The 17,084-nt window shown below is 39.5% G+C and overlaps 1 protein-coding gene across 1 annotated transcript; it reads right to left on the bottom strand.

Moving 5' to 3' along the window:
• Positions 1–12,573: 12,573 nt before the first annotated feature.
• smim10l3 (small integral membrane protein 10 like 3) lies at positions 12,574–16,284 on the bottom strand. The gene is made up of 2 exons (XM_085784293.1): positions 15,855–16,284; positions 12,574–13,539 (listed from the first exon to the last, which is right to left on the bottom strand). The coding sequence occupies exons 1-2, from the start codon at positions 16,032–16,034 to the stop codon at positions 13,519–13,521; spliced, it is 201 nt and encodes a 66-aa protein (XP_085640419.1). The 5' UTR covers positions 16,035–16,284; the 3' UTR covers positions 12,574–13,518.
• Positions 16,285–17,084: the final 800 nt, after the last annotated feature.

The raw sequence follows: 17,084 nt of genomic DNA, 5'->3' as shown, positions 1-17,084 counted from the left end.
GACCATCATGGGAAACGTCTGTGGCGGTGGTGGTACTCCTGACCGACTTCACGTGACCTGATTGGGCAGTCAAACCACTTCATATGCTCCACTCCACTCGCCACGGCGATGCCCAGAGGGCCATCACCTCCTCCATTTAAAACGGTTGACGTCCACCAACGCTGACCCCCGCCCCCCCATCCCATCCCGAACCATACCCCCATAATTACACGCACACATACATAGATAAGCACAACCCCGGCCCCCACACCCACCACCACCCACTTTCCAAACCTTTGCTTCTCCACCTCCACCTCCCCAAAAAATCTCCATCTCTGTTGGGGTCACATTACATTACATTGAATAAACCCTCTTTAACCCTGTAAAGCCTGAACCATGAAATAATTGCCAGAAAATTCTAATTCTTTGAAAATGGAGTCTTTATTGGACCTTCTGACAAAAAAAAAAAAAAAATTCAAAAAAAAAATCAATTTTCATACAGTATATGATTTTTAATTTGTATCATATTTGATACACCAGGTCTTAATGGTCCGTTTTTTTCTTTTTTGAACAAACAAAAACATATACAACTAATGTGTTGTAATTCATTAAACTTCAAAACAACAAAAAAACATTACCTTTTAATAATAATAATAAATAATAATTAAAGCCACAAGCGGCGATGATCGGGCCCTCGCGACTCCACGCCACCGCGGGGCCTGAGGCACGCGGGGGCTGTGGTGAGAAGGGAGAAAAACCCTGGCAGGAGCAAAAAAACGCAATATTTCGTTCATCCACCAGGGGGCGGTAACCAGATGTAGGCAGATGAGCTCAGGGGCGAACCTTCATCACACACGTGAAGTTTCGAGCAAATCGGAAAAAGCATGAAGGAGTTATGAGCAGTTAATGGTTCATCCACTAGGGGGCAGTAATGGGATGCGTGCAGGTGTGTTCAGGGTCAGTCCCTCATCACACATGTGAAGTTTGGAGTGAATCGGACAAAGCATGAGGAAGTTATGAGCAGTTAATGGTTCATCCACTAGGGGGCAGTAATGGGATGCGTACAGGTGTGTTCAGGGTCAGCCCCTCATCACACATGTGAAGTTTCGTGGAAATCGGACAATGTTGATGTAAAATATGCCACTTCCTGTTTCCACTAGGGGGCAACATGAGTGAGATCGCCTATGAGCATATGGAGACGTTGAGGTCGTGACCCTGGACCTGTGTACCAATTTTCATGTTGATACGAGTTCAATAAAGCCATCCAAAGGGCAAACGTATTGTCATGGCGAGGAATTGACGCCGCGTCGCCACACGGACGCCATTACTCGTAGCTTCACAGCGTTCATGATGTAGCTTCACCACCTTAGTCTGCATGTTTTAGAAGTGGAATGAAGTTGATGGGGTGAACTATGTGCCATCTGTACACGTTAAGGTAAAACCTGGCCACTTCCTGTTACCACCGGGGGGCGCTATGAGTGACGTAGGAAATTAATATATGGGGACGTTCAGGGCGGAGCCGTCATCATGTCCAGCAAGTTTGAAGTTGATCGGATAAAGTATGTGGGCGTTAGAGCTGTTCGAAGGTGAAATGGCGAGCAAACGAAAAGTCGCCAAAATCCTCAAGGCCCCAGAAGCCACGCCCTTTGACGTAGAGACCTGCGGAGCACAACTTTTGATCAGAGTGGCATCTCGGTGGTCTCCAGCCAATTTGAAGTCAATCGGACAAAATCCCTAGGAGGAGATAGATCAAACAGGTCAAAAATTCAAATCAAAATGGCCGACTTCCTGTTGTGATTTCACCATGACATAAGAGGCTTTTTTGTGCGTCTTGCCATGTTCTATAAGCCCACCAAATTTCATGCGTCTAGGTGACACACAAAGGCGGGGCTGATGTTTTGAAATTTTGTAGGGGGCGCTATTTAGCCATTTGGCCACGCCCATTTCCAACGACTTTAAAATATAAAATTTTTCGCCAGTCCTGATGTGCATGCCAAAATTTACGCGTTTTGGGGCATGTTGAAGCCTCCAAAAATGCGATCCTTTTGAGAGAAAAAGAATGAAAGAATAATAATAAACAGAGCAATTACAATAGGGCTTTCGCTGGGCGACTTGCAGTCGCCGCTCGGGCCCTAATAATAATGAATTTTATTTGTAATGCACTTTATATTGAGCAAACAATCTCAAAGTGCTACAAACCTGCTGTATCAAATTTGATACACACATTTTCAACACGGTTTTACTATAAAATAAGTTATTAAATATTAAATGATTTTACATTACATCAATGCAGTAACTGTTCCTATTCAAGTTTCAGTGAAAAAAAAAAAAGTTTTTCTTTCCATAATGTTTTCAAAATAGCCAAAAAATATCCACGATAAAACACATGCGGGTCACTGATTGACGGTGGCCATTTTGGATGTCCCAAGTGAAGACCCCCTGGTGTATTAATTACTTCACCCTGGTGGATTATCTGACCGTTACATGTATCTGATTGTATACATTAGGTTTTTCAAGGGGGAAAAAATCACAGTGAGGATATAGAGGTCTCAACAAAAACCCATTTATCAAATTTGATACAAACGGTCATACAGGGTTTTAAGTATCTGGGTCCTATTTCTCTGCGAATATCAAACAGGTTTGAGAAGTATTCCTGAGTTTAAAGCAATGCCACAGTGAATTTCACCGTATGAATACTCTGATTAAGTCATTTCAGCTCCTGTGTGTGAGTGGTGTTTTACTGATTGGGACATGACCACACTCAGACATTTTAGGATTGCTATGAAATCAGGGCCGGCCCTAGGATTTTGGTGGCCCCCTAAACAAGATTTTTGTTTGTGGCCCTGCACTCTAAGCGCAAACACCAAATCACTGGTTAAAACTGAATACAGACGTGTTTATGCCCTCTGAGGTTTGAGGCCATTTTCTCGAATTTAACATATTTTCTTATATTGATCTTTTTAAGATACTTGCAGATGTAACAATACTCAAGTGTTTTATGTCTAAATATTAGAACCATTGTCCTAGAACACTGTATAAAGAAATAATTTAGGCCAAATACTGGAAATTTGAGGTCTGCTTTTAGAAAAATGTCAAATCCCTTGTGAAAACACTCCTTCAGTCATGAGAATTAACTGTTTTTGGTGCTTGAAATAGGATATGAATACAGTAATATATAAGTGTAGAAAACAAGTCTAAAATGACATTTTGTAAGATTGCTTTTTGAGCACAAATGTTGTCATTCTGCCGTTCTATTTTCACCAAATGTCTCAAATGTGAGATAAAAGAAGCTGAATATTGACTTCACATTACATATAAAGCTCATAGCTGCACGTGCAGACCTCAGGATGTTTAAATGACTTGAATGAACCCCGGTACCTTTCTGATCATGTGGCCCCCCACCTAACGGCTGTGGCCCTAAACAACCGCATAGAGTGTTTATGCCAGGGGCCGGCCCTGTATGAAATTAACCAGAGTTCAAAGAAATGTAATCCTTCCGACTCTGGTGACCCTGATTGACCCTGTAGGTCTGCTATCAGGTTAAAAGCTGACACACAGAAATACCGTATTAAGTCACTTTCGTGTCACTCTGACGGTTGTTTAGACGATGGAAATTAACGCTGACTGGGAGGTGATTTCTTTTTTCCACTGATGCTGCTCTAATCTTTCTCTAATGTCTCTTTGTATACCTGAAACCCTGAACCAGACTGTCCTGAACTGGTGGATGCTGTGACAGGATTTTTTCACACCTCCTTCCTGTTGTGGAGGTTGTGGAGGTCAACCCTTTGGGTGACGGCGTGTGCGTGCGTGCGTGCGTGTGTGTGACAAAGGTCACGGGAAGCAGAGTGGAGCAGGATTTCCTCCTTCCTTCACTTTGGTTTAATATCCAACCCCGCATCTCGACCACCTCTTTCCTGCCACCATCTGATCGAAGGGCAAAGTTGAGCTGGTTTTCTGGATCCAAGGACACGTATGAGTAGAGTCTTTATTTGGAGTCTTTTTGCTGCACACAAAGGCTGCAGTGTCTGAACGTAAAGCTGTATGTGCATGTGTGTGTGTGTCTGTGTGTGTGTCGTTACGTCTACAGTGCAATCCTCCTGGACCTGCTGTGGTTACGTAACAGCCTGTAAAGGTTAGTCCTCTTACCACTGAGCATACAGTTCAGTCTCAACCCTTACAACGAAACCTTTACCATCCTTTTCTCTCAGTTACGAAGTGAAACCAGGGCCGTAGTATAGGGGAGAAAGGTGATGATAATTCTAGGGCCCAGCGCCCAGTGGGGCCCATAAAAAACCCCAGTAGTCTAATCTTTGTATGACTGATTTATTCTGCATAAGACCCTGACTAATACTCATAGTACACTGTAAAAACTCAACATCTTTCCAAGAATTTTTGTCTTATTTCTTGTCCAAATGTCTCATTTCTAGTCAAAACTAATCTCTTTCCACTTAAAATAAGACTCATTACCCAAAAATTAACTTGTTTTTAGATCATTTTCACTTGTTTCAAACAAATTTTCACTTGAAATAAGTAGAAAAATCTGCCAGTGAAAGCAGGTTTTTTGTGCTTGTAATAAGGAAGAAAAACTTGTTCCACTATCAGATTTTTTCTACTTATTCTAAGTGAAAATCTGCTTGAAAGAAGTAAAAAGTGTCTAAAAACAAGCTACTTTTAATATGATGTGTCTTATTTTAAGTATAAAGATATTTGTTTTGACTAGAAATTACGTTTTGACCAGAAATAAGACAAAAATTCTTAGTAAGATACTTGAGTTTTTGCAGTGTAATGCTGCATTAGCATCAAAACAAAGTAGGCTAAATAAAAAATGATAATACATACGTAGTCTAAGAAAAAAAAACTGGAAAAGTTAGGGGGAGGGGCCCACTTTAGTATTCTTTAAGGGGGCCCAGAATTCCTAGCAACGGCCCTGAGTGAAACAACTCACTAATTGAAGCCGAGCACATCAGCTACCCAAGAAGTCATTCCAGTGATTATCAGTGGAGAGATTATTACGTGATCAGGATGCTGTGTAACAACACATACAGCAGTGCAACAGGGGGGTGCGACAATAACATGAGATAAAAGCAAGGAGCATCAATAGCTGAACTATGATCCCTTAATACCCCTCTGCATAATACCCCCCCCCCCCAAAAAAATAAGCTGTTAAGTCAAATACAGCTCACAGTTTATACAGAGAAACTGAATGTATGAATATACTTGATATACTGATGATGATGATGGAATGGAAAATAAAGCCAAATTAAGGTAATATTTGACTTTTCCTGTCTTTTTCCAACACAAAATGTTATTGATTTTTTTCCTAATCTGTATAAAAAGTATTAAAATGTCACATTAACACCCATTATATTGCAAGGTTAAAGGGTTAGCACATATTTGAACGCTCTTTTGCTTGTATGGCCTATTTCAGTCCAACAGTGTACAGCAAATAGAACAGCAGATATCCCTCCTCCACCCCCTCTTCCTCCTCCTCCTCCTCCACATTTCTCTTCCTCTACCTCTCTCACTCCCTTTGGTTTCCTCCTCTTCTCCTCCCCCACCCCTTTGATTCAGTTTTGAGGTCAGCTCAAAAGCGCATTTCAGCACCTGATCTGATCCTTTTTAACATTTTGCATATGCCTCTCATCCGCGGTCACAAGCATTTAAATCAAGTGTTAAACTCGGGCCCATTTTAATAACCGCAAAGAGGACGTTATACAAAGTAACGCTCTCCAAAGCGCTCCCACCAAAACCCTCAAACTGATGGTTTAAAGACTAATGCATCCAAGCTAAAATCGTGTGGATTAATGTTTGATTACATTTAGCATTAGTAATCCATTCTTTATGCACGTGGTGTATTAATCTGTAGCGTTTATAAATGCCCTGGTTGTTAAACGAATAAAGAGTTGACACATTATGAGTCTGTTTGCAATAGATCAAGTGTTCAAAATCAAGTTTAACTGTTCAGCCATTTTAGTTTGTAGCGACTTCTAGCACAAGGTTAATGGCAAACACTGAAACCATTGGATATATCTAACAGTTATGTTAGTAAGGTTAAAATGCATAGATATATTACGGTATTATGATTAGTTCAACAAGTACTACGCAAAGTAGAATAAAAAAACAAATGGAAAGTTAGATTGGTCAATATGAGAATAGATTTGTTTAGAAAAGAGACTGTGGGCTTTTCACAAAAGTGCAGTTAAATACAGTTACAGTTTTAGCCTATAAACCATTTGAGTAGAAAAATACATTTTCCTATTGAGGTTTGTAAAGTTTGTTTTGACACCACCAGACTCAATCTGCTCACCACACATTTTGAAGGAGAGGCAACAGCTCTCAGCTCACATGGAGTGCAAAAGACAACCCTAACAAAATAAGATTCTCAGCTGCGCATGGACAGAGTGGCAAAACACATGCAAGTCTGGAATAAGGTGACTTAAATACTGAAATTCAAAACCTATAAAGACAACAAATCTCAAGATCCCACAGAGATAAATTCTTTATGAGTAATGTGTATTGAATTGGGTTGTTCATCATCACTTATACTGCATTGCAGCTTTAATTGAATCCCTGCCATTTCCATTTGCAGTATTATCACTGTTCCACACTCAGTCAAATAAAACACATGTGAGCTGCTGCAAATGCCAAAGGCTAAAACTCTATAATCTTTACTCCACAACCCCTTTTTTTTCTTCTCAGGGTACAAATGGTGGTTGGCAAAAACAGGGTAAAGATAACCCGACTTATCTTCCATCTATAGATCTCTCTGGCTCTCTCTGCCAGTCCTCTATGATAACCTTATTAAAATATTTTCCTCTCGCAAATCCCTGAGAAATAAATCCTCTTTTTTTCAGAAAAAAAGGGTGGGGGGGGGGGGTGTGTGACTGTCACATTGAGAAATACAGTTGCCGTGGCAACCCCTGATGGTTTTACACTGCAGCCTGGCTGGCATAAGAGTGACTGGATAAGTTTGCTGGGGACATTTAACGCTGAGCGAGGGTGTCAAACGTTTGGAAATCTACCTGAAAGAAGTGCTATAAATGGGTTTCCTGGCTGAGGTTCATTCATAACAAGTCTTCACTCTAGAAACACAGAGATACTGTATGTCTGAGAGTATTTTGTAGATCAGGGACAGAAGAAGTATTATAGCCCTATAGTTGAATGATGTTTTCTTTTAGGAGGTGGACTCATGATTGCTCCTTTTTTTTTAAGTTTGTAAAACTGATGTCACACAGTTGAGCAGCAGCAGATATTCTGTATTTCTGACAGATATGTCTTGTTGTATTACAACTTCATTACCTGCGTATGTCTCCTATGTTTGTAAGCCAGTGTTTTCTTCAAAGAGGCTGACAGCTTATGATGTGTGTTTCCAGCAGATAAGGAAGGCGATCAAGCACCATGATGAGCTGCTTCCCCCATGTGGACAGATCTGGTAGCTACTGCCATACAGTCATACTCAGCACAGGAAGCTGGTCTGCAGTGACTCAGGCCCGGTCCCTGGCATAAACACTCTATGCGGTTGTTTAGGGCCACAGCCGTTAGGTGGGGGGCCACATGATCAGAAAGGTACCGGGGTTCATCAAGTCATTTAAACATCCTGAGGTCTGCACGTGCACGCTATGAGCTTTATATGTAATGTGAAGTCAATATTCAGCTTCTTTTATCTCACATTTGAGATATTTGGTGAAAATAGAACGGCAGAATGACAACATTTGTGCTCAAAAAACAATCTTACAAAATGTCAATTTAGACTTGTTTTCTACACTTATATATTACTGTATTCATATCCTATTTCAAGCACCAAAACAGTTCATTCTCATGACTGAAGGTGTGTTTTCACAAGGGATTTGACATTTTTCAAAAAGCAGACCTCAAATTTCCAGCATTTGTCCTAAATTATTTCTTTCTACAGTGTTCTAGGACAAACTGGCCTCAGTGTGCTTACAGCGGAGGTTCTAATATTTAGACATAAAACACTTGAGTATTGTTACATCTGCAAGTATCTTAAAAAGATAAGAAAATATGTTAAATTTGACAAAATGGCCTCAAACCTCAGAGGGGATAAACATGTCTGTATTCAGTTTTAACCAGTGATTTGGTGTTTGGGCCACAAACAAAAATCTTGTTTAGGGGGCCACCAAAATCCTAGGGCCGGCCCTGTCTGGACTGCCTGACATCTGCCTGTCTGTTATGGAATATTTATGATACCTAAATAAATAAACGGATACCTGTTTATCTTTTTTCTTTACTAAGTGAATGGTTTTTTTCCCCCATTGGCCACACAAAAATCACAGATCACACAGAAAACATTTTCATGTCATGGTTGTTGTTGCAGAGAGCAGTGTAAACCTATTGCTAAATGCACTGTCATTAGTTTTTATGAAAAAAACAAATCAGCTTTCCAATCACAGCCTGGGAGTGGGACCAGGGGTGAAGCTTGACCTGATCTGCTTTTATTAATGCATTTTAGACCTTCTGCAGTCTCTCACTGGCTGGATTGAATCATCTAATATTCAGTCCGGTTCGCCCAACTGCTTAAATCAACACACTAATTGATTAATTTAATATTTTACTGATAGAACAAGAGAGTGAGAGTTCGCTTCACTTAGATTCATTTTTACAGAAACCTTAGAGCAATACTTAATGTTACAGAAATGAATTTGCAGGAACCTTGTGTTGGACAAAATATAATGTTGTGATGATATTTTGGGTATTTTGAATAGGATAAAATACCTCATGGTAGAAATTGAGTCCTGAACTAGATTGGAAAGCAATAGAAAATAGCAAATTACAGCTTAATTTTGCATCCTGAAATATGTGTATTTATTTTGTATCATTGGAAAAGTAATTTGAGAGGCGAAATAAAGAAAATCTGACACGAGGAAACTTCTCATGCATGAAGAACTGGGTCATGTTTAATTAAAATTGTAATGGTGTACTTTGCAAGAGGTGAAAGTATGCTTTTTATTTATTCATATCTTAATTTGGGTCTCCAGCACTACTTATTTTATTATGAGGACATAGCTGGACTGACAGACTGTTTGACAGAGTAGCTACACCAGCCTCTACGTGGACACTTCTGTCCCAGTCAAAACTGTCTTGTTTTCCAACATCAAGCCCTGGGTGACCAAAAACATCAAAGCACCCCTCAATGAGAGGAAGGGGAGAGGGAGGTGATATCGAGGCTGCAGAGACAGCTGTCAGTGAGTATCAGAGAGGGAAAGAAGGCCTAAAGGAGATGGAAACATCGACATAGAGTCAGGATTAATACACTTTCTCAACTTATTAGTGCCACGGGCAGGGCCGTTGCTAGGAATTCTGGGCCCCCTTAAAGAATACTAAAGTGGGCCCCTCCCCCTAACTTTTCCAGTTTTTTTTCTTAGACTACGTATGTATTATCGTTTTTTATTTAGTCTACTTTGTTTTGATGCCAATGCAGCATTACACTGCAAAAACTCAAGTATCTTACCAAGAATATTTGTCTTATTTCTAGTCAAAATGTAATTTCTAGTCAAAACGAATCTCATCCTACTTAAAATAAGACACATCATATTAAAAGTAGCTTGTTTTTAGACACTTTTTATTCCTTTCAAGCATATTTTCACTTGAAATAAGTAGAAAAAATCTGATAGTGGAACAAGTTTTTCTTCCTTATTACAAGCACACACAAAAAATGTTTCCACTGGCAGATTTTTCTACTTATTTCAAGTGAAAATTTGTTTGAAACAAGTGAAAATTATCTAAAAACAAGTAAATCTTTAGGTTATGAGTCTTATTTTAAGTGGAAAGAGATTAGCTTTGACTAGAAATGAGACATTTGGACAAGAAATAAGACAAATATTCTTGGAGAGATGTTGAGTTTTTACAGTGTACTATGAGTATTAGTCAGAATAAATCAGTCATACAAAGATTAGACTACTGGGGTTTTTTATGGGCCCCACTGGGCGCTGGGCCCCTAGAATTATCATCACCTTTCTCCCCTATACAACGGCCCTGGCCACGTGGCTCATGCTCCGAGGCACTGCCCGGTATGAAATAGCTATTGAGACCAGTGCCTCGGGGAAGAACATTCATGATTTAGGGACTCCTCTGATATGTCTGCATTTCCCCCATACATTTATATGAAGTCTTCGTGAAATACAATCAGACACACACGTTGTAAGCCTGAGTTTGAGAGGGACATTTCAACTGACTGTCACTTAGTCAAGACTCGCACAGATGCACACAAAAAAGTTGACAGCTCCTTCATGTCAGTGTGTGATCGTGTGTCTGTTTGATTAGCTCTGTTTGTGCAATGTGTGACACCTGGGCCCCGTTTTAAAATCTAAACTCTGGGTTGACTAACCCTGAACTGTCCAATTCAGAGTTGTTTGGTTTCAGGAGATAACAGTTCAATCTAGTTCAATCCTCTCTGAGTCAGTGTGTGTTTACTGGATATGTTCAGGTTCGTCTCCATTATAACGTGACGGGTATGTGCGTGTAGTCTATTATGCATCAATCACACCTGGAAATAAATTGATAAGTGCATCGAGTCTCTTCATAATACATGGATTATTGACAGACTGATAGCCACCTTATATGAAAAAAAATACAGAGAGAGAGTAGGGATGTCACAATTACTTGTTTTCACAATTAATCGCGGTATTAAATGCCACAATTAATTGATTGCAAAGATTCCTAAATACCGTCACTTTCCAAAAATAGATTATGTATGAACCTTGTCGGCAGATGTGGCGCCAAAGTAAAGGTGAATGCTCAGACACTGGTCCATTTACCGAACGTAGCATTGAATTGGTAGGAATTTAAATGCTAGAGTGTCATTTGTAATAATAAAAAAAAGTTAAATTAAAATTAACTTAAACATTTGGTATCGATGACAATTAATGACTTGAATATTTCAAACACTTCCCCTGGCGGATTAATAATTGGTCATATTTGAATAGAGATTTAAAATATTTTATAATTAGTAATGTATATTTTAACTATATTTGATTTTACACATTAATAATATTGTGAAATTAATTAATGCATAATAATCGTAATACCGTGATTATTTCTCTGACAATAATCGTACCAAAAAAATCTATTATCGTGACATCCCTAATAGAGAGAGAGAGAGAGACAGAAAAAAGTGTGTGAGCAATGTGAGGGCTGTTCAGATAAACTGACGGTGCAGAAAAACGAGAACAAATATCGAGGATAAAATATCCAATAGAGGTCTAATAATCCTCCTGACAGAGTATACATGGCCCGTCAGCCGCTGCTTTCAGTCTGCAGGCTTCAGATAAAGAGGAGACAAGATTCAGATTAGTTGGAGAAAACCTGAATCAACAGGACTGAATCAACTAACTCAGAGTTTTCACTAAACCTGCTTTCTGAAACAGGGCCCTGGCTTATGTTAAGGTCGTGGGTTTGATTCCCATGTTGACAGAGATCACGACTCAGCAGCAGCAGCAGCCCTGTGGCAAGTTTTCTAGTTCAACATGCTGCAGCCTCACTTAGAGAAATTTGATTAATGAGGAATCACCCAGCAAAAACGCCCTGGTACCCTGGATCATGGAGCACCTTACCATACCTCTGCATGTGCATCTTAAGCTCTGTAAGCCAGACACACTGGTGAGCAGTTTCCTGTAAACCTCAGATGTCAGGTACAACACAGAGAAGGACTTCAGGAGATCCAGGACAGGGCCGGCCCTAGGGTTTTGGTGGCCCCCTAAACAAGATTTTTGTTTGTGGCCCTGCACTCTAAGCGCAAACACCAAATCACTGGTTAAAACTGAATACAGACGTGTTTATACGCTCTGAGGTTTGAGGCCATTTTGTCGAATTTAACATATTTTCTTAAATTTATCTTTTTAAGATACTTGCAGATGTAACAATACTCAAGTGTTTTATGTCTAGAACCTCCGCTGTAAGCACACTGAGGCCAGTTTGTCCTAGAACACTGTAGAAAGAAATAATTTAGGCCAAAAGCTGGAAATTTGAGATCTGCTTTTTGAAAAATGTCAAATCCCTTGTGAAAACACACCTTCAGTCATGAGAATGAACTGTTTTGGTGCTTGAAATAGGATATGAATACAGTAATATAGAAGTGTAGAAAACAAGTCTAAAATTACATTTTGTAAGATTGTTTTTTGAGCATAAATGTTGTCATTCTGCCGTTCTATTTTCACCAAATGTCTCAAATGTGAGATAAAAGAAGCTGAATATTGACTTCAAATTACATATAAAGCTCATAGCGTGCACATGCAGACCTCAGGATGTTTAAATGACTTGATGAACCCCGGTACCTTTCTGATCATGTGGCCCCCCACCTAACGGCTGTGGCCCTAAACAACTGTGTTTATGCCAGCGGCCGGCCCTGATCCAGGACTCCTGCTGATCCTTTGCACTAAAGCAGAGATGGTGGCGATGATGGAGGACTGTCCACTTGGTTTTTCCTGTGGAGGCTTTAGTCCCTAAACATCTGTGGCACCTCACTGTGGATGCAGTTGTTTGGAGATAAAGTATGTCATAGAAAAACAATAAAAAAGACAATAAAATTAAGTATTTTACAAATTTAAATGAAGAATTACAAAAGAGAGGCTAAGAATAGTAATTTCATTAATTTATTACTTTTCAAATTCAAGCATCCTTATCCTCAATTCTCTGACCTCAAAACTCTGAATACACATTTATCACAGAAGAATGCAGCTACAAAAATAGTTTTGAAGGTAACACCTTTCACAGATGTCACCTTTCAAGTGCCACTGATACACAGAAACACAACAGTGAGTATGACAACCTGTGCACAGACAGAGAAGACATGCAGTGATTCCCTTTGATACTGCACTTACTGACAGACTGTAAATTCCCAACAGAAAACAGTTGTGGCAGCTGTTGCATTACGCTACAGCAAAAACCCCTGTTGAAAGACCATGTACCGTTTATACAGCTAACCCCCTATAACCTCAGATCAAGTGACTGAACCACAGAGGACAAAGTAAAACATGCTTGTTTGTGTCATGCGGTGGAGATAATTACCTTTTAAATTAAAGTGAAATGGTTCCAGTTTTTTTTCTGTGAGATGTTAACATTGATGCCTATAATAAACATACATGTCAGACAAGATAAAGAGAAGCTACAAAGTCCCACACAGCAACAATCATCCGTTTTCACGTTCAAACCCACGCCACAGTCCTCGACATCCGAATCTCAGGTGGCAACTTTGAAAAGCGATCGTGCAGCAGGAGCATCTTGTCCTTCCACCCTCGCACATCGCTGCTGCTGCTCACCTCAGCTCCTTTTTGCAGACAGACATCACTGCCTGCCGCCCTTCCCCTGCAAAAGGCACTGGGCTCATGTAACAAGGGCTGACCGCAACAACCGTTCCTGTCACATTGTTGGGTAGTTGTTGTAGGCTACCGGTCTGCAGCAGGAGTAAACTGCCTCTCCAAGCTCTGCTGTGCAGCATCAGCAGCCGGTTTTCTTTAGAGGACTGATACATGGCAGTGCTCACAGGTTATTGTTTTGAGTCCAAATGCAGGCATTGAAGATTGATCAGTGGATTTCAATGTGTACCTGTGAAGAGATGAGAAACCTGTCAGACAACATTCTAGCTACATACAAAATGAATGGATGAGACACTATTGAAGACAGGAGCTAAAACAACCACTGACTTTGATTAGATTAGAGTTTTAGTTAGTAGGTAAGAACAGGGCCGTTGTATAGGGGAGAAAGGTGATGATAATTCTAGGGGCCCAGCGCCCAGTGGGGCCCATAAAAAACCCCAGTAGTCTAATCTTTGTATGACTGATTTATTCTGCGTAAGACCCTGACTAATACTCATAATACACTGTAAAAGCTCAACATCTTTCCAAGACTATGTGTCTTATTTCTTGTCCAAATGTCTCATTTCTAGTCAAAACTAATCTCTTTCCACTTAAAATAAGACTCATTACCTAAAAATTAACTTGTTTTTAGATCATTTTCACTTAAATTCACAATAAATGGCAGAAAAATCTGCCAGTGAAAGTAAGTTTTTTGTGCTTGTAATAAGGAAGAAAAACTTGCTCCACTATCAGATTTTTTCTACTTATTCCAAGTGAAAATCTGCTTGAAAGAAGTAAAAAGTGTCTAAAAACAAGCTACTTTTAATATGATGTGTCTTATTTTAAGTATAATGAGATTTGTTTTGACTAGAAATGACATTTTGACTAGAAATAAGACAAATATTCTTGCTAAGATACTTGAGTTTTTGCAGTGTAATGCTGCATTAGCATCAAAACAAAGAAGGCTAAATAAAAAACGATAATACATACGTAGTCTAAGAAAAAAAAAGGAAAAGTTAGGGGGAGGGGCCCACTTTAGTATTCTTTAAGGGGGCCCAGAATTCCTAGCAACGGCCCTGGGTAAGAATTAATGATATTAGTGAAACAATATTAGTTAGTGACATGTTACTTTTTACAATGACTTTAGATGTTGTTTAATTGTCACCGGAATGGCTAATGTTTAAAGCCCGTTGCTTCAGATTTTTCCAGAAGGGTTCATACTAGCCACTAAGCTTCAACTTTACCTCTCTGTACTGAAATACCAAATTGGGTTTTCAGTAATTCAGAAACTGTCACCAATTCATAACCTGCTCACTAGAGAGAGCACTGACAAGGCAATGTTTCCCTTGTATTGTCGAATAGGGTGAGTCCTAAACTGTCTTAAAAAGATTAATGAAAAAATAACATGTGGGATAGTGATGCAATACAATATTATTTATATATTGCACAATTTGTTGTACGCACTACGCAGCATCAGAAACCCCCTGTCAACTTCCTTGTGATTCAGCCACAGCCACCATAGTGAACATGAAGCAATATCAACACTTCACTGGAACAGTTTAAATAAAAGCTGAACACCAGATCATAAAAATGTTCATTGAGGTAAGTTACTGCAACAATGTGGTATTATAGCCAAGTAGCCTAGTAGCTATGTCTGTAAACTGGTTAAAAAAAATTCATCTAGCCTACTATCCATCTGCAAAGAACAAATGTCCAAATATATTACATTAATTTAGCTAAAAATGTTGTTTTCTGAGCAGTAAGTGTTTGTTGAGCTATAACTATAGTTATCTATAAACTTTTAAATACCAACAATGATGGACATTTTAATTCATTTTCAAATCCATTCTCGTTACCCAGGAGGGACATTTTCCGTGGGAAAAATCATATGATTCACTGCCTGTCTCCATTCGAGCACTGAATGCCTCGAAATAATGACTGGTTGTAACCTGTTTAAGTCTGTACTGGCCACCGTACTGTCCCAATCATTTTTGCTCTCCTCTGTGTGAGACTGCACTTTATCTGATGCACTTTACTTGACCACTGGATCTTGTATTCTGTGTTTTAACAGTATTTCCTATATTTATCTCTTATATGATCACAATTAGTGCATATTTTATTTATATTGTTATTTATAATGATGCGTTTCTATCTTTGTGTTGTATGTTTTTTACCTTTATGTGATTCTATGAGCTGCAATCCAAATTGCCCTTTGGGGACATGAAATAAACTGAACTGAACTGAACTGAACTGAACTGAAAATGTTAATTCCTTTCTTAAAGTGAATACCAGAACACTCTAATAAAGATAGAATGTGGTTAAATAGTAGTCATTTTTAGCCAATTTGATTTATTTTCATTTTTGAAATCCTTGACCCAGTTACAAACAATATTTCTGCTGACATGCCCAATACAACTCAGCATTAAAGGGCCTTTCCAATCAGCTGTTGGCTTATTGACATTAACCGGCTGGTACACTGGAAACCTAATTAATTAGCAGCGCGACAAGCAGTCTGTGCCTTTCACTAAAAACAAAGGTAAAGAGTTATTAGGATAATTAACTTACCTGTAGCCTGACATTGAACATCATCGAAGCGACGAGGTAGATGTAGGGGAATCTGATTCGCAGTCGCCATGCGAGATCAAAAAATATCAACAAAGTCCTCGTCAAGCCTTTGGAAAACACTCCGTAAGACCGACCAGCCGAGCCCGAGAACCGGAGCACTAAATAAGTCAGACCCGCCATAAAGGCGCAGTCTGCCCCGGCCCGGCGGTGATCTGTCTCCGGTGACTGGGCGAGCTAGAGCGGCGAGCAGGCGAGGGAAGTGGTGCTGAGTGATGATGTGTGACAGTTCATATTTCTATCGCTGTCTGACTCCGAGCTCCATTTTTGTTTTGTTTTTTTAACACTGGCTGCTGTTTGTGTTGGCAGAGGTAGCTGCTCCACCCCGAGAGCTTCTCCACCGATCCCTGTTATGATCACCAGTCACCGGGAGGACCAGTGACGGTGTGACACACGGAAGTCGGAGTGTTCCTTTAATCAGAGCTACTGTATGCCCCGAGTTCAGACTGTCAGGCAGACTGACGCGCAAAGCCTACAGGTACTGCCAACCACTGTTCCCTCTAAGGTGTTTTACTGTGCCCACCTCTTTGCCCAGAAGACAAAAAAAAGTTGCACACTCAAATATCCATGACTAGTTTACTGTTTATTTCTCCCTAATGTGCGCTTCGAATTGTTACATTTATGACCTTAACCGTGGTCTGTAGTGCAACTACTATACGATTGAAGTTTTTGCTTGAGAATTATTATTACTGTTCATATCAAGGATGCTTCTGTGCCAAGAGTTGATGACACCAACTTGATGTTAGTTATTTTTTTTCATATGGTTCATATGGCAATAAATGCAAAATCTATTTTGCCAAAACAATATTGTATTTTGTTATCATTAACTTTAACTGACCTAGATATGGAGTAGCTTAGGTAATGTTGTCAAAATAATCTGTTATTAGATGTACATATAAGACAATTAGTACCCTCAGATATATGTATACTGTAATGTATAATCTTGAAGATAATTTGTGGATGTATTAGATTGATTGTGTTCATTTTGTCTTCTTGTATATATTAGTTATTTTTTTCTTGTGTTCAGACAATGAAATCAAGAATGATGTTACCTGCTTGACAGTTTGGACTGTGACTCCACTCTTCCTCAAAAGATGCCTCTATTCTGGGGAAGTCACAGTCCAAACTGTTAAGTTTTTGCAGGGCTTTTTTTTTTTTTTTAAATAATGAAAA

Source organism: Trachurus japonicus, chromosome 8, assembly GCF_045865225.1.
Source record: "Trachurus japonicus isolate A0001 chromosome 8, Traja_1.0".
NCBI lineage: Eukaryota > Metazoa > Chordata > Actinopteri > Carangiformes > Carangidae > Trachurus > Trachurus japonicus.
The sequence above is the reverse complement of the archived record's forward strand: the minus strand, read 5'-3'. Positions and strand labels throughout refer to the sequence as shown.